At 46.8% G+C, this 13,392-nt stretch overlaps 1 protein-coding gene across 5 annotated transcripts in view; it reads left to right on the top strand.

The window, feature by feature from the left end:
- The window catches only part of smg (sterile alpha motif domain containing protein 4 smaug), a 112,216-nt gene that overhangs the window by 84,492 nt on the left and 14,332 nt on the right, over window positions 1–13,392 (top strand). For all 5 annotated transcript variants that reach the window (XM_077666280.1, XM_077666278.1, XM_077666279.1 and 2 more), the window contains 7 exons: window positions 1,566–1,720; window positions 2,539–2,825; window positions 3,879–4,015; window positions 4,403–4,568; window positions 5,520–5,629; window positions 10,451–10,537; window positions 12,960–13,371. In XM_077666280.1, the coding sequence (XP_077522406.1) occupies window positions 1,566–1,720; window positions 2,539–2,825; window positions 3,879–4,015; window positions 4,403–4,568; window positions 5,520–5,629; window positions 10,451–10,537; window positions 12,960–13,371 (1,354 nt within the window). The remainder of the gene's footprint in view (window positions 1–1,565; window positions 1,721–2,538; window positions 2,826–3,878; window positions 4,016–4,402; window positions 4,569–5,519; window positions 5,630–10,450; window positions 10,538–12,959; window positions 13,372–13,392) is intronic.

Below are 13,392 nucleotides of genomic sequence, written 5' to 3'. Positions count from 1 at the left end.
GTTGTTGACCTGTCTGAACCGGTGCGGCACACTCTTGGCACGTTGGTGGAACATTGCAGAACTGGTTTAGTGAGTGCAGCAGCCAAATTGAACGGACCTTTAGAATCCACCGCGGTGGCTCAGTAGTCGGGTGCTTCAGGTTCAATCCTGTCCGCTGCGGCCGCGTTTTGATGGAGGCAAAACGCAAAAGGCGCCTGTATGCTGTGCGATGTCAGTGCACATACAGAACCCCAGGTGGTGTTAATTAATCCGAAGCCCTTTATTACGGCGCCCCTCATAACCCAGGTGTTGACTTGGGATGTTAAACTCCACAATTCAATAAACATACTTTAATGCGGCATGCTTAGACCAGACAAAAGATGTTGTGAAAACTACTATTCTGCGCCATCTGTAGCCTCCGCCTGGTTGCTTTCCCTCTGTTCTGCTGTTCATGTGTCATGTTTTTTTTCTGCGTGCAGTTAACAACAGCATAAAAATGAAATTAATATCAGTGCTGTCACGCAAGCCATTTGTTTGCCTAACGTGCATTGAGATATGAGGAAGAAAGCTCGTATTAGTACCAAGCAACTGGGCCTTGACCAAACACCTAATAAAAAATTAGTTTCTCGCCACTTTTGTCCCACAAACTGCTGTCGCTGAATGCACGTTTTTTATGTGCCAAGAACTTTGCGTTGGACAAGGAGCCACCTTGTTGTGGGAGGTCTTGAATCAGTTTTTATCCTAGCTTGAGTCTTTAATGTGCAACAATGCCATGCTTTTGCATGAATGAGTTACCGAAATGTGTTTCATGATGCAGTTGCTTCAAGTGCCGCCATAGAAAGTGCTAATGGGATTAGGCTGTTTAGATGCTGTGGTCAGGTGCAATATTGGTAAGAATTTTAAGCATGTGCACTCTAGGAATTTGAGTGGTTATTTCTGTTTAATGTGCAGCTGTTTCACTGCAGCACTTAAACCAGCTTCCGTCAAGAGCTAAAATTACAACAAATGACGTGTTATCGGCAGTTATACTGCCGTTTTTTCGTGCCTCACGTGACCTAAAGGTCAGCTACACGTCACAAGCATCGTTCGGTGGATGGAACCGAAACCAAAACAGAATGGAAAAAGAAATTCAATTATAAATTATCTAGTGGTCCTAGGTGAATACCACGGGGTGCTCCAGATATACCAATGTCGAACACATCGCTTGAAAAGAAAACATGCAAGCGAAAATTTTGTCCTATGGTCCTTCGAGATGAAGCGAGCTTGTGTCATGCCGTCACTTCTTAGCTCACTTCATGCACAGTGCAACAAATGCTCTCTTTGCATTATTCTTTCACTGCAAGGCCCTTTATTCATTATTTTCATATAACATATATTTGGACACATCTAGAGTGCTTACAAATTTTTTTTTTAGAGAACCAGAACATCTGATGAGACAAAAAACAGATCAACATGGTCCCTTGAAGTTTCTCTTAAAGGGAGTCTACTGTACTGTTTTTCGACATTTGGTGCAATTACTGAGGAAGCATAGATGGCTCCTGTTTGCACGAGCACTGCTCACACTGTTGTTTCCCCGTGGCAACCAGGTGCTGGCACATGCCTTGGACTGCCGGCCTCTGGTCGAGGGAGCCCGACAGTTGCTCTCCTACTCGCTCATCCATCCAGCCATCAGCTCCAGGGACGACCGCCGCCTGCTCACCCTCTGGCTCAGGCACCTTGAGGATCGCATCTCAACCTCCAGGTAGCGTACCTGGGCCCACTTGGGAAATTTGAGAAATCATGTAACTCCTGCCCTTTCTGTCTCCCCGCTGGTGCAAAAAAGTGATTGTTACTCACTTTCGCCAGCCTGCCTGCTCATCGACTCACCGCTCACTCACTCCAATCACTGACTTGTTCCTGGTTTCTTTACCTCACCCTCTTGCTCACTCTTAGGTTCATTCACTCACTGTACCTCACTCCTTGGTTCTCTCGGTCACTGTTTCACCCCTTGGCTGATTCACTCTTTTGTTCAATACTGCACTCATTCCCCTCACTAATTCCTTCATTGTTTCATTCACTCGTTCACTCTCTCACTTGTTCCTTGATTTATTCATTCACTCATTCCCCTCACTAATTCCTTCATTGTTTCATTCACTGGTTCACTCTCTCACTTGTTTCTTGATTTATTCATTCACTCATTCCCCTCACTAATTCCTTCATTGTTTCATTCACTCGTTCACTCTCTCACTTGTTTCTTGATTTATTCATTCACTCATTCCCCTCACTAATTCCTTCATTGTTTCATTCACTCGTTCACTCTCTCACTTGTTTCTTGATTTATTCATTCACTCATTCCCCTCACTAATTCCTTCATTGTTTCATTCACTCGTTCACTCTCTCACTTGTTTCTTGATTCATTCATTCACTCATTCCCCTCACTAATTCCTTCATTGTTTCATTCACTCGTTCACTCTCTCACTTGTTTCTTGATTTATTCATTCACTCATTCCCCTCACTAATTCCTTCATTGTTTCATTCACTCGTTCACTCTCTCACTTGTTTCTTGATTCATTCATTCAGGTACCAAGAGCACGGAGGCAGTGGTGCAGAGTCGTTGAATGGCACCGGCGGACTGGACGACGGCGGAGGCAGCCTGGCCGCTGGGCGGCCTTCGGCTGGCCTCGACTCATGGCCGGCTGTCGACGGGCTCGGCTCTCTCAACGGCCACCACCACCACCCGTATGGGGGCGACCTGAACGGATTTGGGCTGGCACCCCTGGTCACCGGCGGAGGCTCCCTGCCTCCGGGTCTCGACTCGAGCCACATGGCACTCCACCCAAGCAACCTGTCCACATTCGCGCCTGCTGGTGGGTATTGGCGTCTTGCTTGGCAATGTGACAACAGTCCCTAAACTCCAGGAAATGGCAGGACAGACAACATGAGGACTTTCCTGCTTGCTTTGCTCACATTTCTTTAGCAGCACAGTGTCAAGGTTATACCGCATTAACTCTCATAATTTTCTCTCGCGCATAATTTGCGCACCCCCAACATTTTACCCGTATTCTTGAAAAGAACTTGCATATTTTGTCGCTGTGCTACGTCATATTGCCAGCATGCATGTGGGCGTGTGCAGGGCAGGCTTGGGAAGACCGGCGCTGCCGCGTTGCCGTATGCAGTTGTGAAAGTTGCGAGTGGTGAAGGTACGAATTAATGCGCCGTTTACCCGGCTCGCTTGCCGTGGCGATTGCTTTCTCGAACGATCACTTGCGTGCACGCCCGAATCCGAAACTACCGAACCGATAGCTGTTTGGTTTGTCGCTAGTGAGCGAGGCTGCGCGCTAGGGCGGCGTTTTTCCGAATTACTGGCTGCCGAGCTGGGGGTGCAGCCCTTGCACGAGTGTGAAATAATGTTATAAATGAAAGATAAAGAAATATTTTATTTGATGGACAGTTTTCAGCACAATCTGCCATTTCCATATATTTTAGGAAGTATTAGCAAGAAAGGGATCATTTTATACGCCGCATAAAATTAAGCCCTTCATGGTAAAGTATTTATTTCAAAATAGTGCGAGAAAAAATGTCCCTCCCTAAGAAAATGAACTCTAATTATCGATGTCATGTTGAATGACTTGATTTGTATTCGAATTTAAGCTTGAGAATGTTACCCAATTTTTGCCCCCCCTGAATTCTAGAAAAAGCTAAACCTGGAAACAAAGGGCTGTAGTTGTACTCGATACCGAGGAGATGCACTCTTCAAGGTTTACACAGTGGAAGCAAAGATGGGAAGGGAGGCATGCATGCGCAGACTGGTCAGCTGATAACCAGTTAACGAGTTCATGCTTTCCTGCACACCAGTCTTGGAATATGGTGATTAGTCATTGCAGGAGAACTCGAGCTTGTCCTTGGCATCTCTTAAACAGGCCAGTCGCTGTCCCAGCCAATGCTCAAGCGCAGTAGCAGCCTGACGCCCCCGTGCTCCACCTCGTCCCTGCACCAGCCACAGATGCCGCAGGCGCAGCAGGGCTTTGGCCGACTGCTTGGATCTCACTCCGCCTCGGTGAGTGGTCTGTGCCTTCTGGGATGTGTGTGGCCTGCATGTTCGTAGTTTTTGGAGTTTGTTGACAGTGGACGCGTACCAAATGCATTATGCCTGTTGTTATCATTGTAGAAGCTTGGACTTTTTGGTGTTTCATCTCAATGTAAACAGTGGACACGAAAAGCCGGACGACTACAGCGCCGACAGTTCAGTGCTGATTTGAAACGGTTTCCCAACATGTGCTCGTGGCAGAATTTCAGACAAATGTGGGGTGGTGGCCGGGGGGTGTTGCTTTGGTGGCGTTTTGCACTTTTACTACAGAAACTGTGCCGTAGCTTTGTAGTTAGTACAGGAGCTCTGTTGTGGTTGTTGGTGTGCCCAGATTGTATATGCCAGCTGTGTCCGCAGGTGGACTGGCGCTGTGGTCCGCCCCCTGGGCCCCCTCCGCACGAAGCAGAGGCCGTGGGCCCTCCGCTGTCTCCGCAGAGCAGTGGTGCCTCCTCTGGCTCGGAGGGACACGGAGCGGAGGACCAGGCCCAGCCAGGATTCAACCTCGATGGCTCCGGCATGAAGGGCAAGTGTTGAGGCGCGACTGTTGAGCGTCTTGAAAACGCTGCCACCTTTTGCAGGGCACGTTGCAGGAATTTCTGTCTTTGATATAGCAAAGCCAAGTACATGCCTAGCCAGCAAACACATTTTCAGGCTTGCCAACATATGCTCATATTAGTCTGGTGCAGGGGATCTCAACCTTCTTTTAGCCTCAGGAACCCAAGTGGCTTTCAAGAGCATGCATAAATGAGCATGTTGATGCATGGCCCCTCAAAAAAGGAACAAATTAAATTAATAATGACAAGCTGTATACAGTGTAATCTACTTATAACGGTGCCAGGTACAACGATATGTCACTTGTAATGGTCAAATTCTTTAGATTTATCAATTCTCCTATTGTACCTATGCAAAAATAAACAGTATATAACGATACAATTATCGGCAAAATAACGGATACAGTGATAGGATTCTGGCTGCCCGTAAGGTGTTTTCCACCAAAATTTGCCTGAAAGTTTGATAAAAAATAAAATACTTTGGAAGCGAATGAGGTAAAAGTGTCCTGAACGGACCGGCAGGGCGAAATCTGGGAGGGGCGTCGCCTACATACAGCCTTGGGAACCAAGCGCTATCGTCGTCACAATTGCTGGAGGGAGGAGCTTGCTTGGCCGCTGCCGCGCAGACAGCTTTTCAACCTTGAATGATGTGAATGTCACTTTCACTATTCGCAAACTTACCGTCCTGTTACTGTCTCAGAATTCTGTCAGAAGTCGCAGAACTGACTGGCTTTTGGGAAGGAAGACATTATAGGTGTTTGTTTGAATCTTACTTTCTTCATGTTCATTACTTAATGAAAAAATTACAACTCATAATGCAAAACTTATGATCGAACACTGTTCCTCTCGTAGTTGTAACCTGTGGCTAAATGTCAGCACCACTTGATAGAAGCACATTGTCTCAAGGCGCATTGTGTTTGCAGATGTGCCCAGCTGGCTGAAGAGCTTGCGGTTACACAAGTACGCCTACCTGTTTGCGAACATGAGCTACGAGGAGATGATGAACCTCACAGAGGAGAAACTGGAAGCCCAGGTGCAGGAGACGTTTGTCTTCATTGTCACTTTTGCACTGCTGTCAGCTGTTTATTCTTACTTAGAAAGAAAGGGGCGGGCTTAATGTGGATTGTAAAAGAAGCATGGTCGTTGTAAGCACTGTTAGAAGAAGGAGTAAGATGTGTAGTATCTCAGTGTGCAAAAAAGGCAGTGAACAATTAGTAACGAGTGAAGTGTCGGAAGCAACTGTAATCATGCGTACAGAAGGAGAACCAAACATTTTAAAGGGACACTGAGGACAGTATAATGCACTTTTTCATTTTTAGTAAAAATGGAGGCTATGCCTTTTTCTGGCATTTGTCCATCTGCTAACGAGGCATTTATTGCTTAGAGATTGTCATTTTAAAGTTTTTCCACCTCTCTCCTCAAATCTGTGAAGTCTGTACTAAGAAAGGTTTACTGTTAGCAAATTAATGGTGCTGTAGCCTTACCTGTGGGATCAGTGCCTCCCAAAAAAAACTGCATCCATGCACCGTAGTTGACTTGCAAATTTGGCCACTTATGGCGACACGTGTAGTTTATTTCTCGAAGATTTCCGGGTTATAAGAGCTTCATTTCCGGTTAAAAAGTAGTGCTTTTGTCATTAGAATGCAGTAATTTGTAGATGTAAGCCAATATTATCTCATCCTCAGTGCCCTTTGAACAAAACCGTATGTTTTATTGACTACTTGCTACATCTGGAGAGCACAAATTCTTTACGCTTCATTCTTGAGATTAGCTTGATTGCATACTCATGCAGCTCTTGCAGAATGTAAGGTTGTGGGTGTATTGATTGCATGACCTTTTGTGTACATAAAGTGTGATGAGCTAGCTTTGCCCGCTGTTATCATAACCACTTGGGAGGAAGTATTGTCATCAACCAAGGTCTATGCAACCGTATGGTAGTGCAACTTTGGTTTATATTCTGCTATAGTGTCATCGTACCGTATTTACTTGCCTAATCAACCCGCACGCAAAATGACCCCCTCCCCCCTCTTTCGGTGAGAATTTACTTTTATTTTTCTTTAAAGTGCTCGCTTTTTTATAGTGTTCCTCAGTTTTGCCCCCCCCCCGCCCCACACACACACACACACACACACACACACAGGGCAAACCTTGGCAGCACGCCAAGATGTGCACACTGATAACATCAAGGCGTGTTTATCCTTTGATGCTATGCACCCTTGACAGGAGCACTGGCGGCGGGCCTTGCTTGTTGCCGCACTTATGCGCACTTGGCTGCATGTGTATGCGTGCTTAGAAAGCTGGCGAGTGCTCACACATCAGAAGAATAAGTAGCAGTTTAAACCAGAGGACTGTAAGACGTCCTCTACTGCGAAATGCTATGGCGGAAGCAGGACCTACAGAGGACCCCCAAGCAATTTGGCGAGCCTCAGATTGAGAGAGAAAATGCCTAGCCCCTCTCACACCACAACTAAAGCTTAAACACTCGCTTTACAGACCGGTAACCTTCCTGCGAGTCTTTTTATCCTTGCATAAAAAACACACACCTGACTTTCAGGGCCAGTTTAATCTCAACGAGATTGGCTGGTGCCGCCAACTCTCATAAAATTGTCGGATCGCACCGTTATATAGCAAACACCTTTTGAAGCAAGCGATGTTGAACACCGGTGACATGAATGCAGCTGACCACACGTTTTTGTTGATAATGGATGGATGGATGGGCGGCTAGGCTGGTAAGCTGGTGGACATGTGGGCGGCGTGCGGCATGCATATGGGCAGGTGCATGGTGTGAAATTTCGACTATCGCAAAAAAGTCTTGAGAAACTCCCCCAATTGATATCAGTGAAATTCCCCCTTCCCCCAACTGTTTTCAGCATATCCGGAAAAAAAGTGGGTTTATTAAGGGAGTGAATACGGTATATTTAACTTGAAGTGTAGCAAAAGCACAGATAAGAAAACAGTCAGTTTCTAAATCCTCATTAGTGTTTCAGTGTTCTGTTTGAATGATTGCTATCAGTGCATTGTATTTTCCACTCTGTAAATCAACTGGTCTTTTGCCGGGAAATTTGGCACATAAAAGTTGCACCTAGAGCAGTGATGCTGGAGCGAGGAATATTTATATGTATTCGTGACCTTTCTACCACCGTTTTGATAATTCATGATTGTAGTCTTCTTCAGTGCTTAGCTTTTTTTAAAGAATGAAAGTGAATGCCAGTGCACTGCCTTTGCATGGTCCTGCCTGCTATTCAGTATTTTCATTGCCTTGAACGAAATGGGGAAAACTAGTGAAAAAAGTGCGAAGTAACGGTCATTTTATGCAGTGAACGTATACCTAAGTAACATTGTTGTACAAATTGCACTGACAAAAGTTTGGGAGAAAAGTTGCAACTTGTATGTCAGGAAAGGTGGTGGGTGCTCTGAACGTATCATTCAGTCTGTTCATATCTACTAGCCCCGTTAACTTCATAATGTCTATTTAATCGGTCGAGTGGAATTTTATGTGTCAGTGATTCACTGTGAGCTGTACGGGGTGCGCCATAGTGGAGGTCCATGGAATAGTTCTCATTACATTGGGCTACAGCTAGATTTGAACCTGAAAACCTTTGGCAGTCGTCGAACACCATAGCCACTCAGGTAGGTTCATGCGAAACTATCAGAATGTTGGTTGTTTTATGGCAACATCTGTCTCGGCCTGTGGTTGGACGAGTTAATGTTAAAGCTTGCCGGTGTCACCATTTCGAGAGTTTGAACTTCAGCTTTAGAACCCTTCGACGAAGATTTGCTGTCCTACTGGATTTTTCCTTGAATATGTGACTCTGTGCACTGTGGTGCTTGCAACTACTTAGAGCAGATTTATCCCTGACGTTGTTTGTGCCGAAAACACATTCCGCAGAGGACACTAACCAAAGGCGTGCATATATGCAGTGTTCCTAAACTCCTCTCTAATCTGCCTTTTTCACACGCATTTTTTTCTTCGTGCCCTCTCCTGAGCTTTCCTGGTTGAATACAAACCACCAGCTTCTGCTGCGCATGCGCAGTTCATGCAGGTGACAGGTGCAAGCGACAGATAATGGCAGGTGTCAGGCATGCACCTGTCACTTCACAGGCACAGTTGGCACTTCGTGGTAGTGGATTGTACCTGTGTCACCCAGCTGCGTATGTTTTCAACCGGTTTTCTGGGTAGCTGACGAATTTTTGCGCATTCTGCAGAGAAGGCCACATCTTGCAAAAAAAGAAAGGCAGGTTCCTTAGAGTGGTTGAATAGAAGTTTCATGGCTCATGACGGGTGCTTACTTAAGAGGAGGATCAGTGGGCTGGTTTGTATCAACAGGTGCCGTTAATATTCTTTTCTAAGCCTTCTTGCAATTGGGGTGGTACTGGCACTGTCAATCTTAACGCAAAGTGTGAGCACACGTCTAACACTCCTGTTAGGGCCATAAAGTGTTGGCCATCAGTGCTGCGGATTCTTGGGCATCAGTGCCATGGAAAATTCGTCATTGGATTTAAAACAGCAGCCTTGCAGAGCCTGTCAGCAGGGGTTGAAAGCATGACAGCATTGCAGTCGTGGAAGTTACATCCACTGTCAACAGGCGTCACTCACTAGGCCATTTTGCCAAATCGACTTCACATCCTGCTGTCCTGTAGCCAACACCAGTGCTCCACAGCTAAGGCTGCCCATGTGACTGAGTCAGAAGTTGATTTTGATGGCCATACTGCAGGCGCTAACAATGCGATCAGCTTTCAGGTGTGAGTGAGAGACACACTGTGTTGTCGATCCGAAACAGTTTCTCTCTGGACAAGTAATCTCGAGGATGCTTTTTCAGATTTGATGCAGAAGTAAAAATTAATTTGGTTCCTGAGTGTGGACACTTCTGCATATTCAGTACCACTCTTTCGACCAAAATAATTTTTTTGTTCTTGTAGAGTGTTTCCTTTCGTATTGTTCACAGTTGCACATGTCAAGCTCTGTTCCTGCTTGTACCTGCTTGTACAGCCATGAGCTTGGCTCAGCTGTTATGGACCTTTCCTACATGAGCGCTGCCACATTGCTTGCTGGATTGCTTTTTGCATCTGGCGCAGCGCGTCTCTAAGCCATTGTGCGCACCTGCCACAGGCTTGGTGGATTAGTGATGCCAGGTGAAGAAAGCTGTCCAGTCAGCAATTTGGCGACACCTTGATTGGAAAGGTCTGTACAGTAATGCCTGTAGCGGCAAAGGCGAGGCGTCAGTTAATAGGAGATGCTGCGATAAAAAAAGAAAATGAAGGAATGCTGTAGGTGCACGCATCTAGGAGTCGTTTGTTGCTTCTGCTTGTAATAGGTAACATGCCAGAGATCTCAACTGTGCCTATGTTACATGGCACTTCCTGCAGCGCCATGCCACTTAGGCACCACTGCTGAGATCTCTGGCATCTGCAGTTAGACTAACTACCTTTATGTATTGGTGTGGGAGCTGTAGAAATCAAGCTGCTGTGTAGAGAAACTAATTTATACTTTATACCAAACAGATTAGTAGAATTGACTGAGAGCGCAAGCCCACAAAACATGTTTACTGGTGGTGATGGGTCTGAAAAGGGCAGGAGCAATGACAGTTTCAGGTGAAAGGAACCAGTCCTGCCACCAGAGACCACTCCATGTTTCTTTATTTGGACTTCTGAGTGTGCAGCATTGCTGTAGAATGCTTCCGAAACATTTTTCTTGGGATGCATTTACCGATATGTTTGTCTCTAGAATGCTGTAAAGCTGGAAGGTGAAGGTGTGCATGCCCCTGCTGTTTCCACGAGTGACGACTAACTTTCCTTTGTGCTCATCACATGTTTCCTCTGTTTCATGCATTCTGGGTGCTGTTTTCTTTCGAAGAGTGTCACTAAGGGAGCACGTCACAAGATTGTGCTTAGCATTCGGAAGCTGAAAGAGCGCCCGGCCACTTTGCGTCAGCTGGAGAAGGTGAGGTCTTCCTGGTCTCCGACTTGTGTGCCTGTGGAGGGGAACTTGGAAAATGTGTGTGCCAGTGAGGGGTGCCTGGCTTTGCCGGTTAGACAATGCCATGCAGACACTGCAACTAAGCCACAGCTTCTGCATTTCTTTTTTGCTGCAACTACTCTTGATTTACTGTGTACTGTGCGGTCTTAACTGTTGGTCATTTTACGGTGTAAAGAAGATGTTTGGACTGTTGCTTTCTTATTTTGAAGAGAAAGGGAAAAAACTTTTTGATTGCTTAACTTTTGCTTTACTGTCATGAACAAATGAATAGCATGAATGGTATGAACAAAGTCCCTTTTCTTCCTTTTTTGCGTATAAAAGAAGTAATCCTGAACTTGCTTGAAAGAAAACCTGTGTAGCTTTCCACTGTAGCTGTTCGCAAATGTGAAAAAAGGCACGTTTGTGAACAGTTACTGTATGTTGCCATTGTAAGCTGACTGGATATTATTCAACTCCCAAACTCGCAGCCCTTGCGGAAGAAAAGAAGAAAAACAGTTTCGCTCTAAATATAAGCCAACGCTGCCCAGGGTAGTCAAAGCGGGAAGAGGCGTGTTTACAGCATTTCCTGTAGGATGGCATTGCGGCATGTGCAGCTCAAAGCAACAGAATTGTAACGGTGCATGCAGTCACGAGGCCATCAGTCGGAGGTGAATGGCAACCAAAGGCGACACATAGGCGACGAACTAGTGCAGCTTTCTGCCTTGTACGCTCATGTGCAACTCAGTTTGACTAGGCCGGTTAGCTGCAAACCGCACTGGGTAACGGTCCTGTAGTTTCGGATGCTGTCATGAGGGACTCTCTGGAGTTCGCCAGAAGTCTGCTCCCATGCTTGTCTGGGAAAGCAGTCGGCAGCGCAAGTGGGTCTGGTAAACATCCTGCAGCTTGAATTTTCATTAGCAGAACAGATCCACATATGAAGTAACATTTTTTTTATGCACTAAGCTTCATGCATACTGATGGCACATGGGCACTGATGCAGGAAGTGCACTGCCCCCGTTCTTGACTGTAATTACCTTAGACTGTGTGAATAGGCCAGCTTGACGTATACCGTATTTACACGATTGTAAGTCTACCTATTTTTCAAAATTTGAAAATCTGAATTGGGGGGGTCGACTTAAAGTCGAAACCAAAGCATACCACCGTAAATAAAGGCGAGGCAAACGAGATATCAGGCAGGCATGTTACAGTGTGGTTGGATTTTTGTTGCGCGGCTACGTCGCATCGCTCTTCGTGCTGACCTTGAGCAGCTGCTAAGTCAACGCGCAGAACCGTCATCCCCATCCCGTGCGAGGCAGCCAATGGTGGCTGTCGATAAGCAGCAAACCGCACCAGCGCACACCCCACACGTGGCGCAGATTGCATCTGCTGATAAGCGGTGGCGGCCCGATAATGCACTCATGTTCTACTCTTAACAGGCGTCGTCCAAGTTATTTTTGTTTAGTTTAAACTGCGCACTCGGCGCTCAAGGGAGTGCTGATAATTGATGGAAGGGCCGCTGTTCCAATCGTGGCGGCACCCCCACTCGGAAACGCAGCGGCGCCGGTGAGTGTCGGTAGCCGACGGAAGAGCCGACGCTGCTCACGCCTAGTTTCTCTTTGGCTGTGATGCATTTGACTACTGCCGGCCCCGTTTCACAAGTTTTTAATGTAGTGCTTCGTCATTCGTTATTTGTGCTCCGGATCCGGTAAGCGACTGGCGCTCGTTCACGGCTACATTCGAGATGGCTATCATTCTTTGCGCCAAGGAAACAAACAACTGCGTGTCGGGCCGCAAGTTCTACGTTCGCAACAGGTGATCAGGTGTGGCAGCTGCAGCGAGGCAAAATTTTCAGCTGTTCCATGCGATGTCGTGATGTGACTGTTTGCGAAGTGCAGGATTTCGCTGCACGACGATGTTAGAACGACGAGCTGTAGGACCGCAGCAGCGATCACGACGGCAGCGCTAGTGAGGACGACGGCGCAAGTGTGGACGAGTAGTCCAGTGACTAATACATTTTTGTTTTGGAATGTGCCCACGGGCACTCCCGCACGTGGCAGCCGATAGCGGTTGGCGATAGGCGGAGGCCGCAGGATAGTGCTATCGCGTTCTATTATTAAAGGCCAAGCGTAAATGACCTCCAAGTTTTTTTTTTTTTTTTTTTTCAGAAATGTGACGTGGGGGGTCGACTTACATTCGAGTCTACTTACAATCGTGTAAATGCGGTAGGTCAACCCCCTAAATATGTGTGATAATTTTTTTGAAAAATTTCAGGCTTATACGTGCAATATATGTTTTTTTTTTTGTGAAGCAGCGGTACTAATAATATGGAACCAAGAAAACCATAACAGTGTTTATTATCTTAGGTGCCCTTGCCCCCTAAAAGTCTCTTTCCCTTCTGTGTTGGCAGAGTCTTCAGGAGGAAGGCGACATTCGGACAGCCCTTGTGGAGCTGCGTGCCATGCTCCAGACACCAATGAAGGCCTCCAGCCGTGCTGAGGATGGCCAGGACGGGGCGGTGCCCCCTCACCGGTCTGCCTCGCCTAGCTCGTCATCGTCTGTGGCCTCCGCTGCGCACCCTTCCGGCGGCGGCGGTGATAACGACATCGGCAGTGGTAGTGCCACCACTTCGTCCTCGGTGGTGACGGAAGAAGAGGAAAGGAGAGCGGAAGAAGAGGAGAGCAGCCCTCCCTCTTCACTGGACTCGGCCTGCGGAGGAGGAGGGTCCCGCAGTCCAAGCAAAGGTGGTCCCACAGCGGTCGATGCGGCTGCCGAGGAAGATGAGGACTTGCCTGGACTCTTTACTCGGGTGGTTGGGAAGGGTGAGGGGTTTGACATTTTTC

This window comes from Amblyomma americanum, chromosome 5 (assembly GCF_052857255.1).
Source record: "Amblyomma americanum isolate KBUSLIRL-KWMA chromosome 5, ASM5285725v1, whole genome shotgun sequence".
Taxonomy (NCBI): Eukaryota; Metazoa; Arthropoda; class Arachnida; order Ixodida; family Ixodidae; genus Amblyomma; species Amblyomma americanum.
Note: the sequence above shows the minus strand (reverse complement) of the source record. Positions and strands in the feature narration are given on the sequence as shown.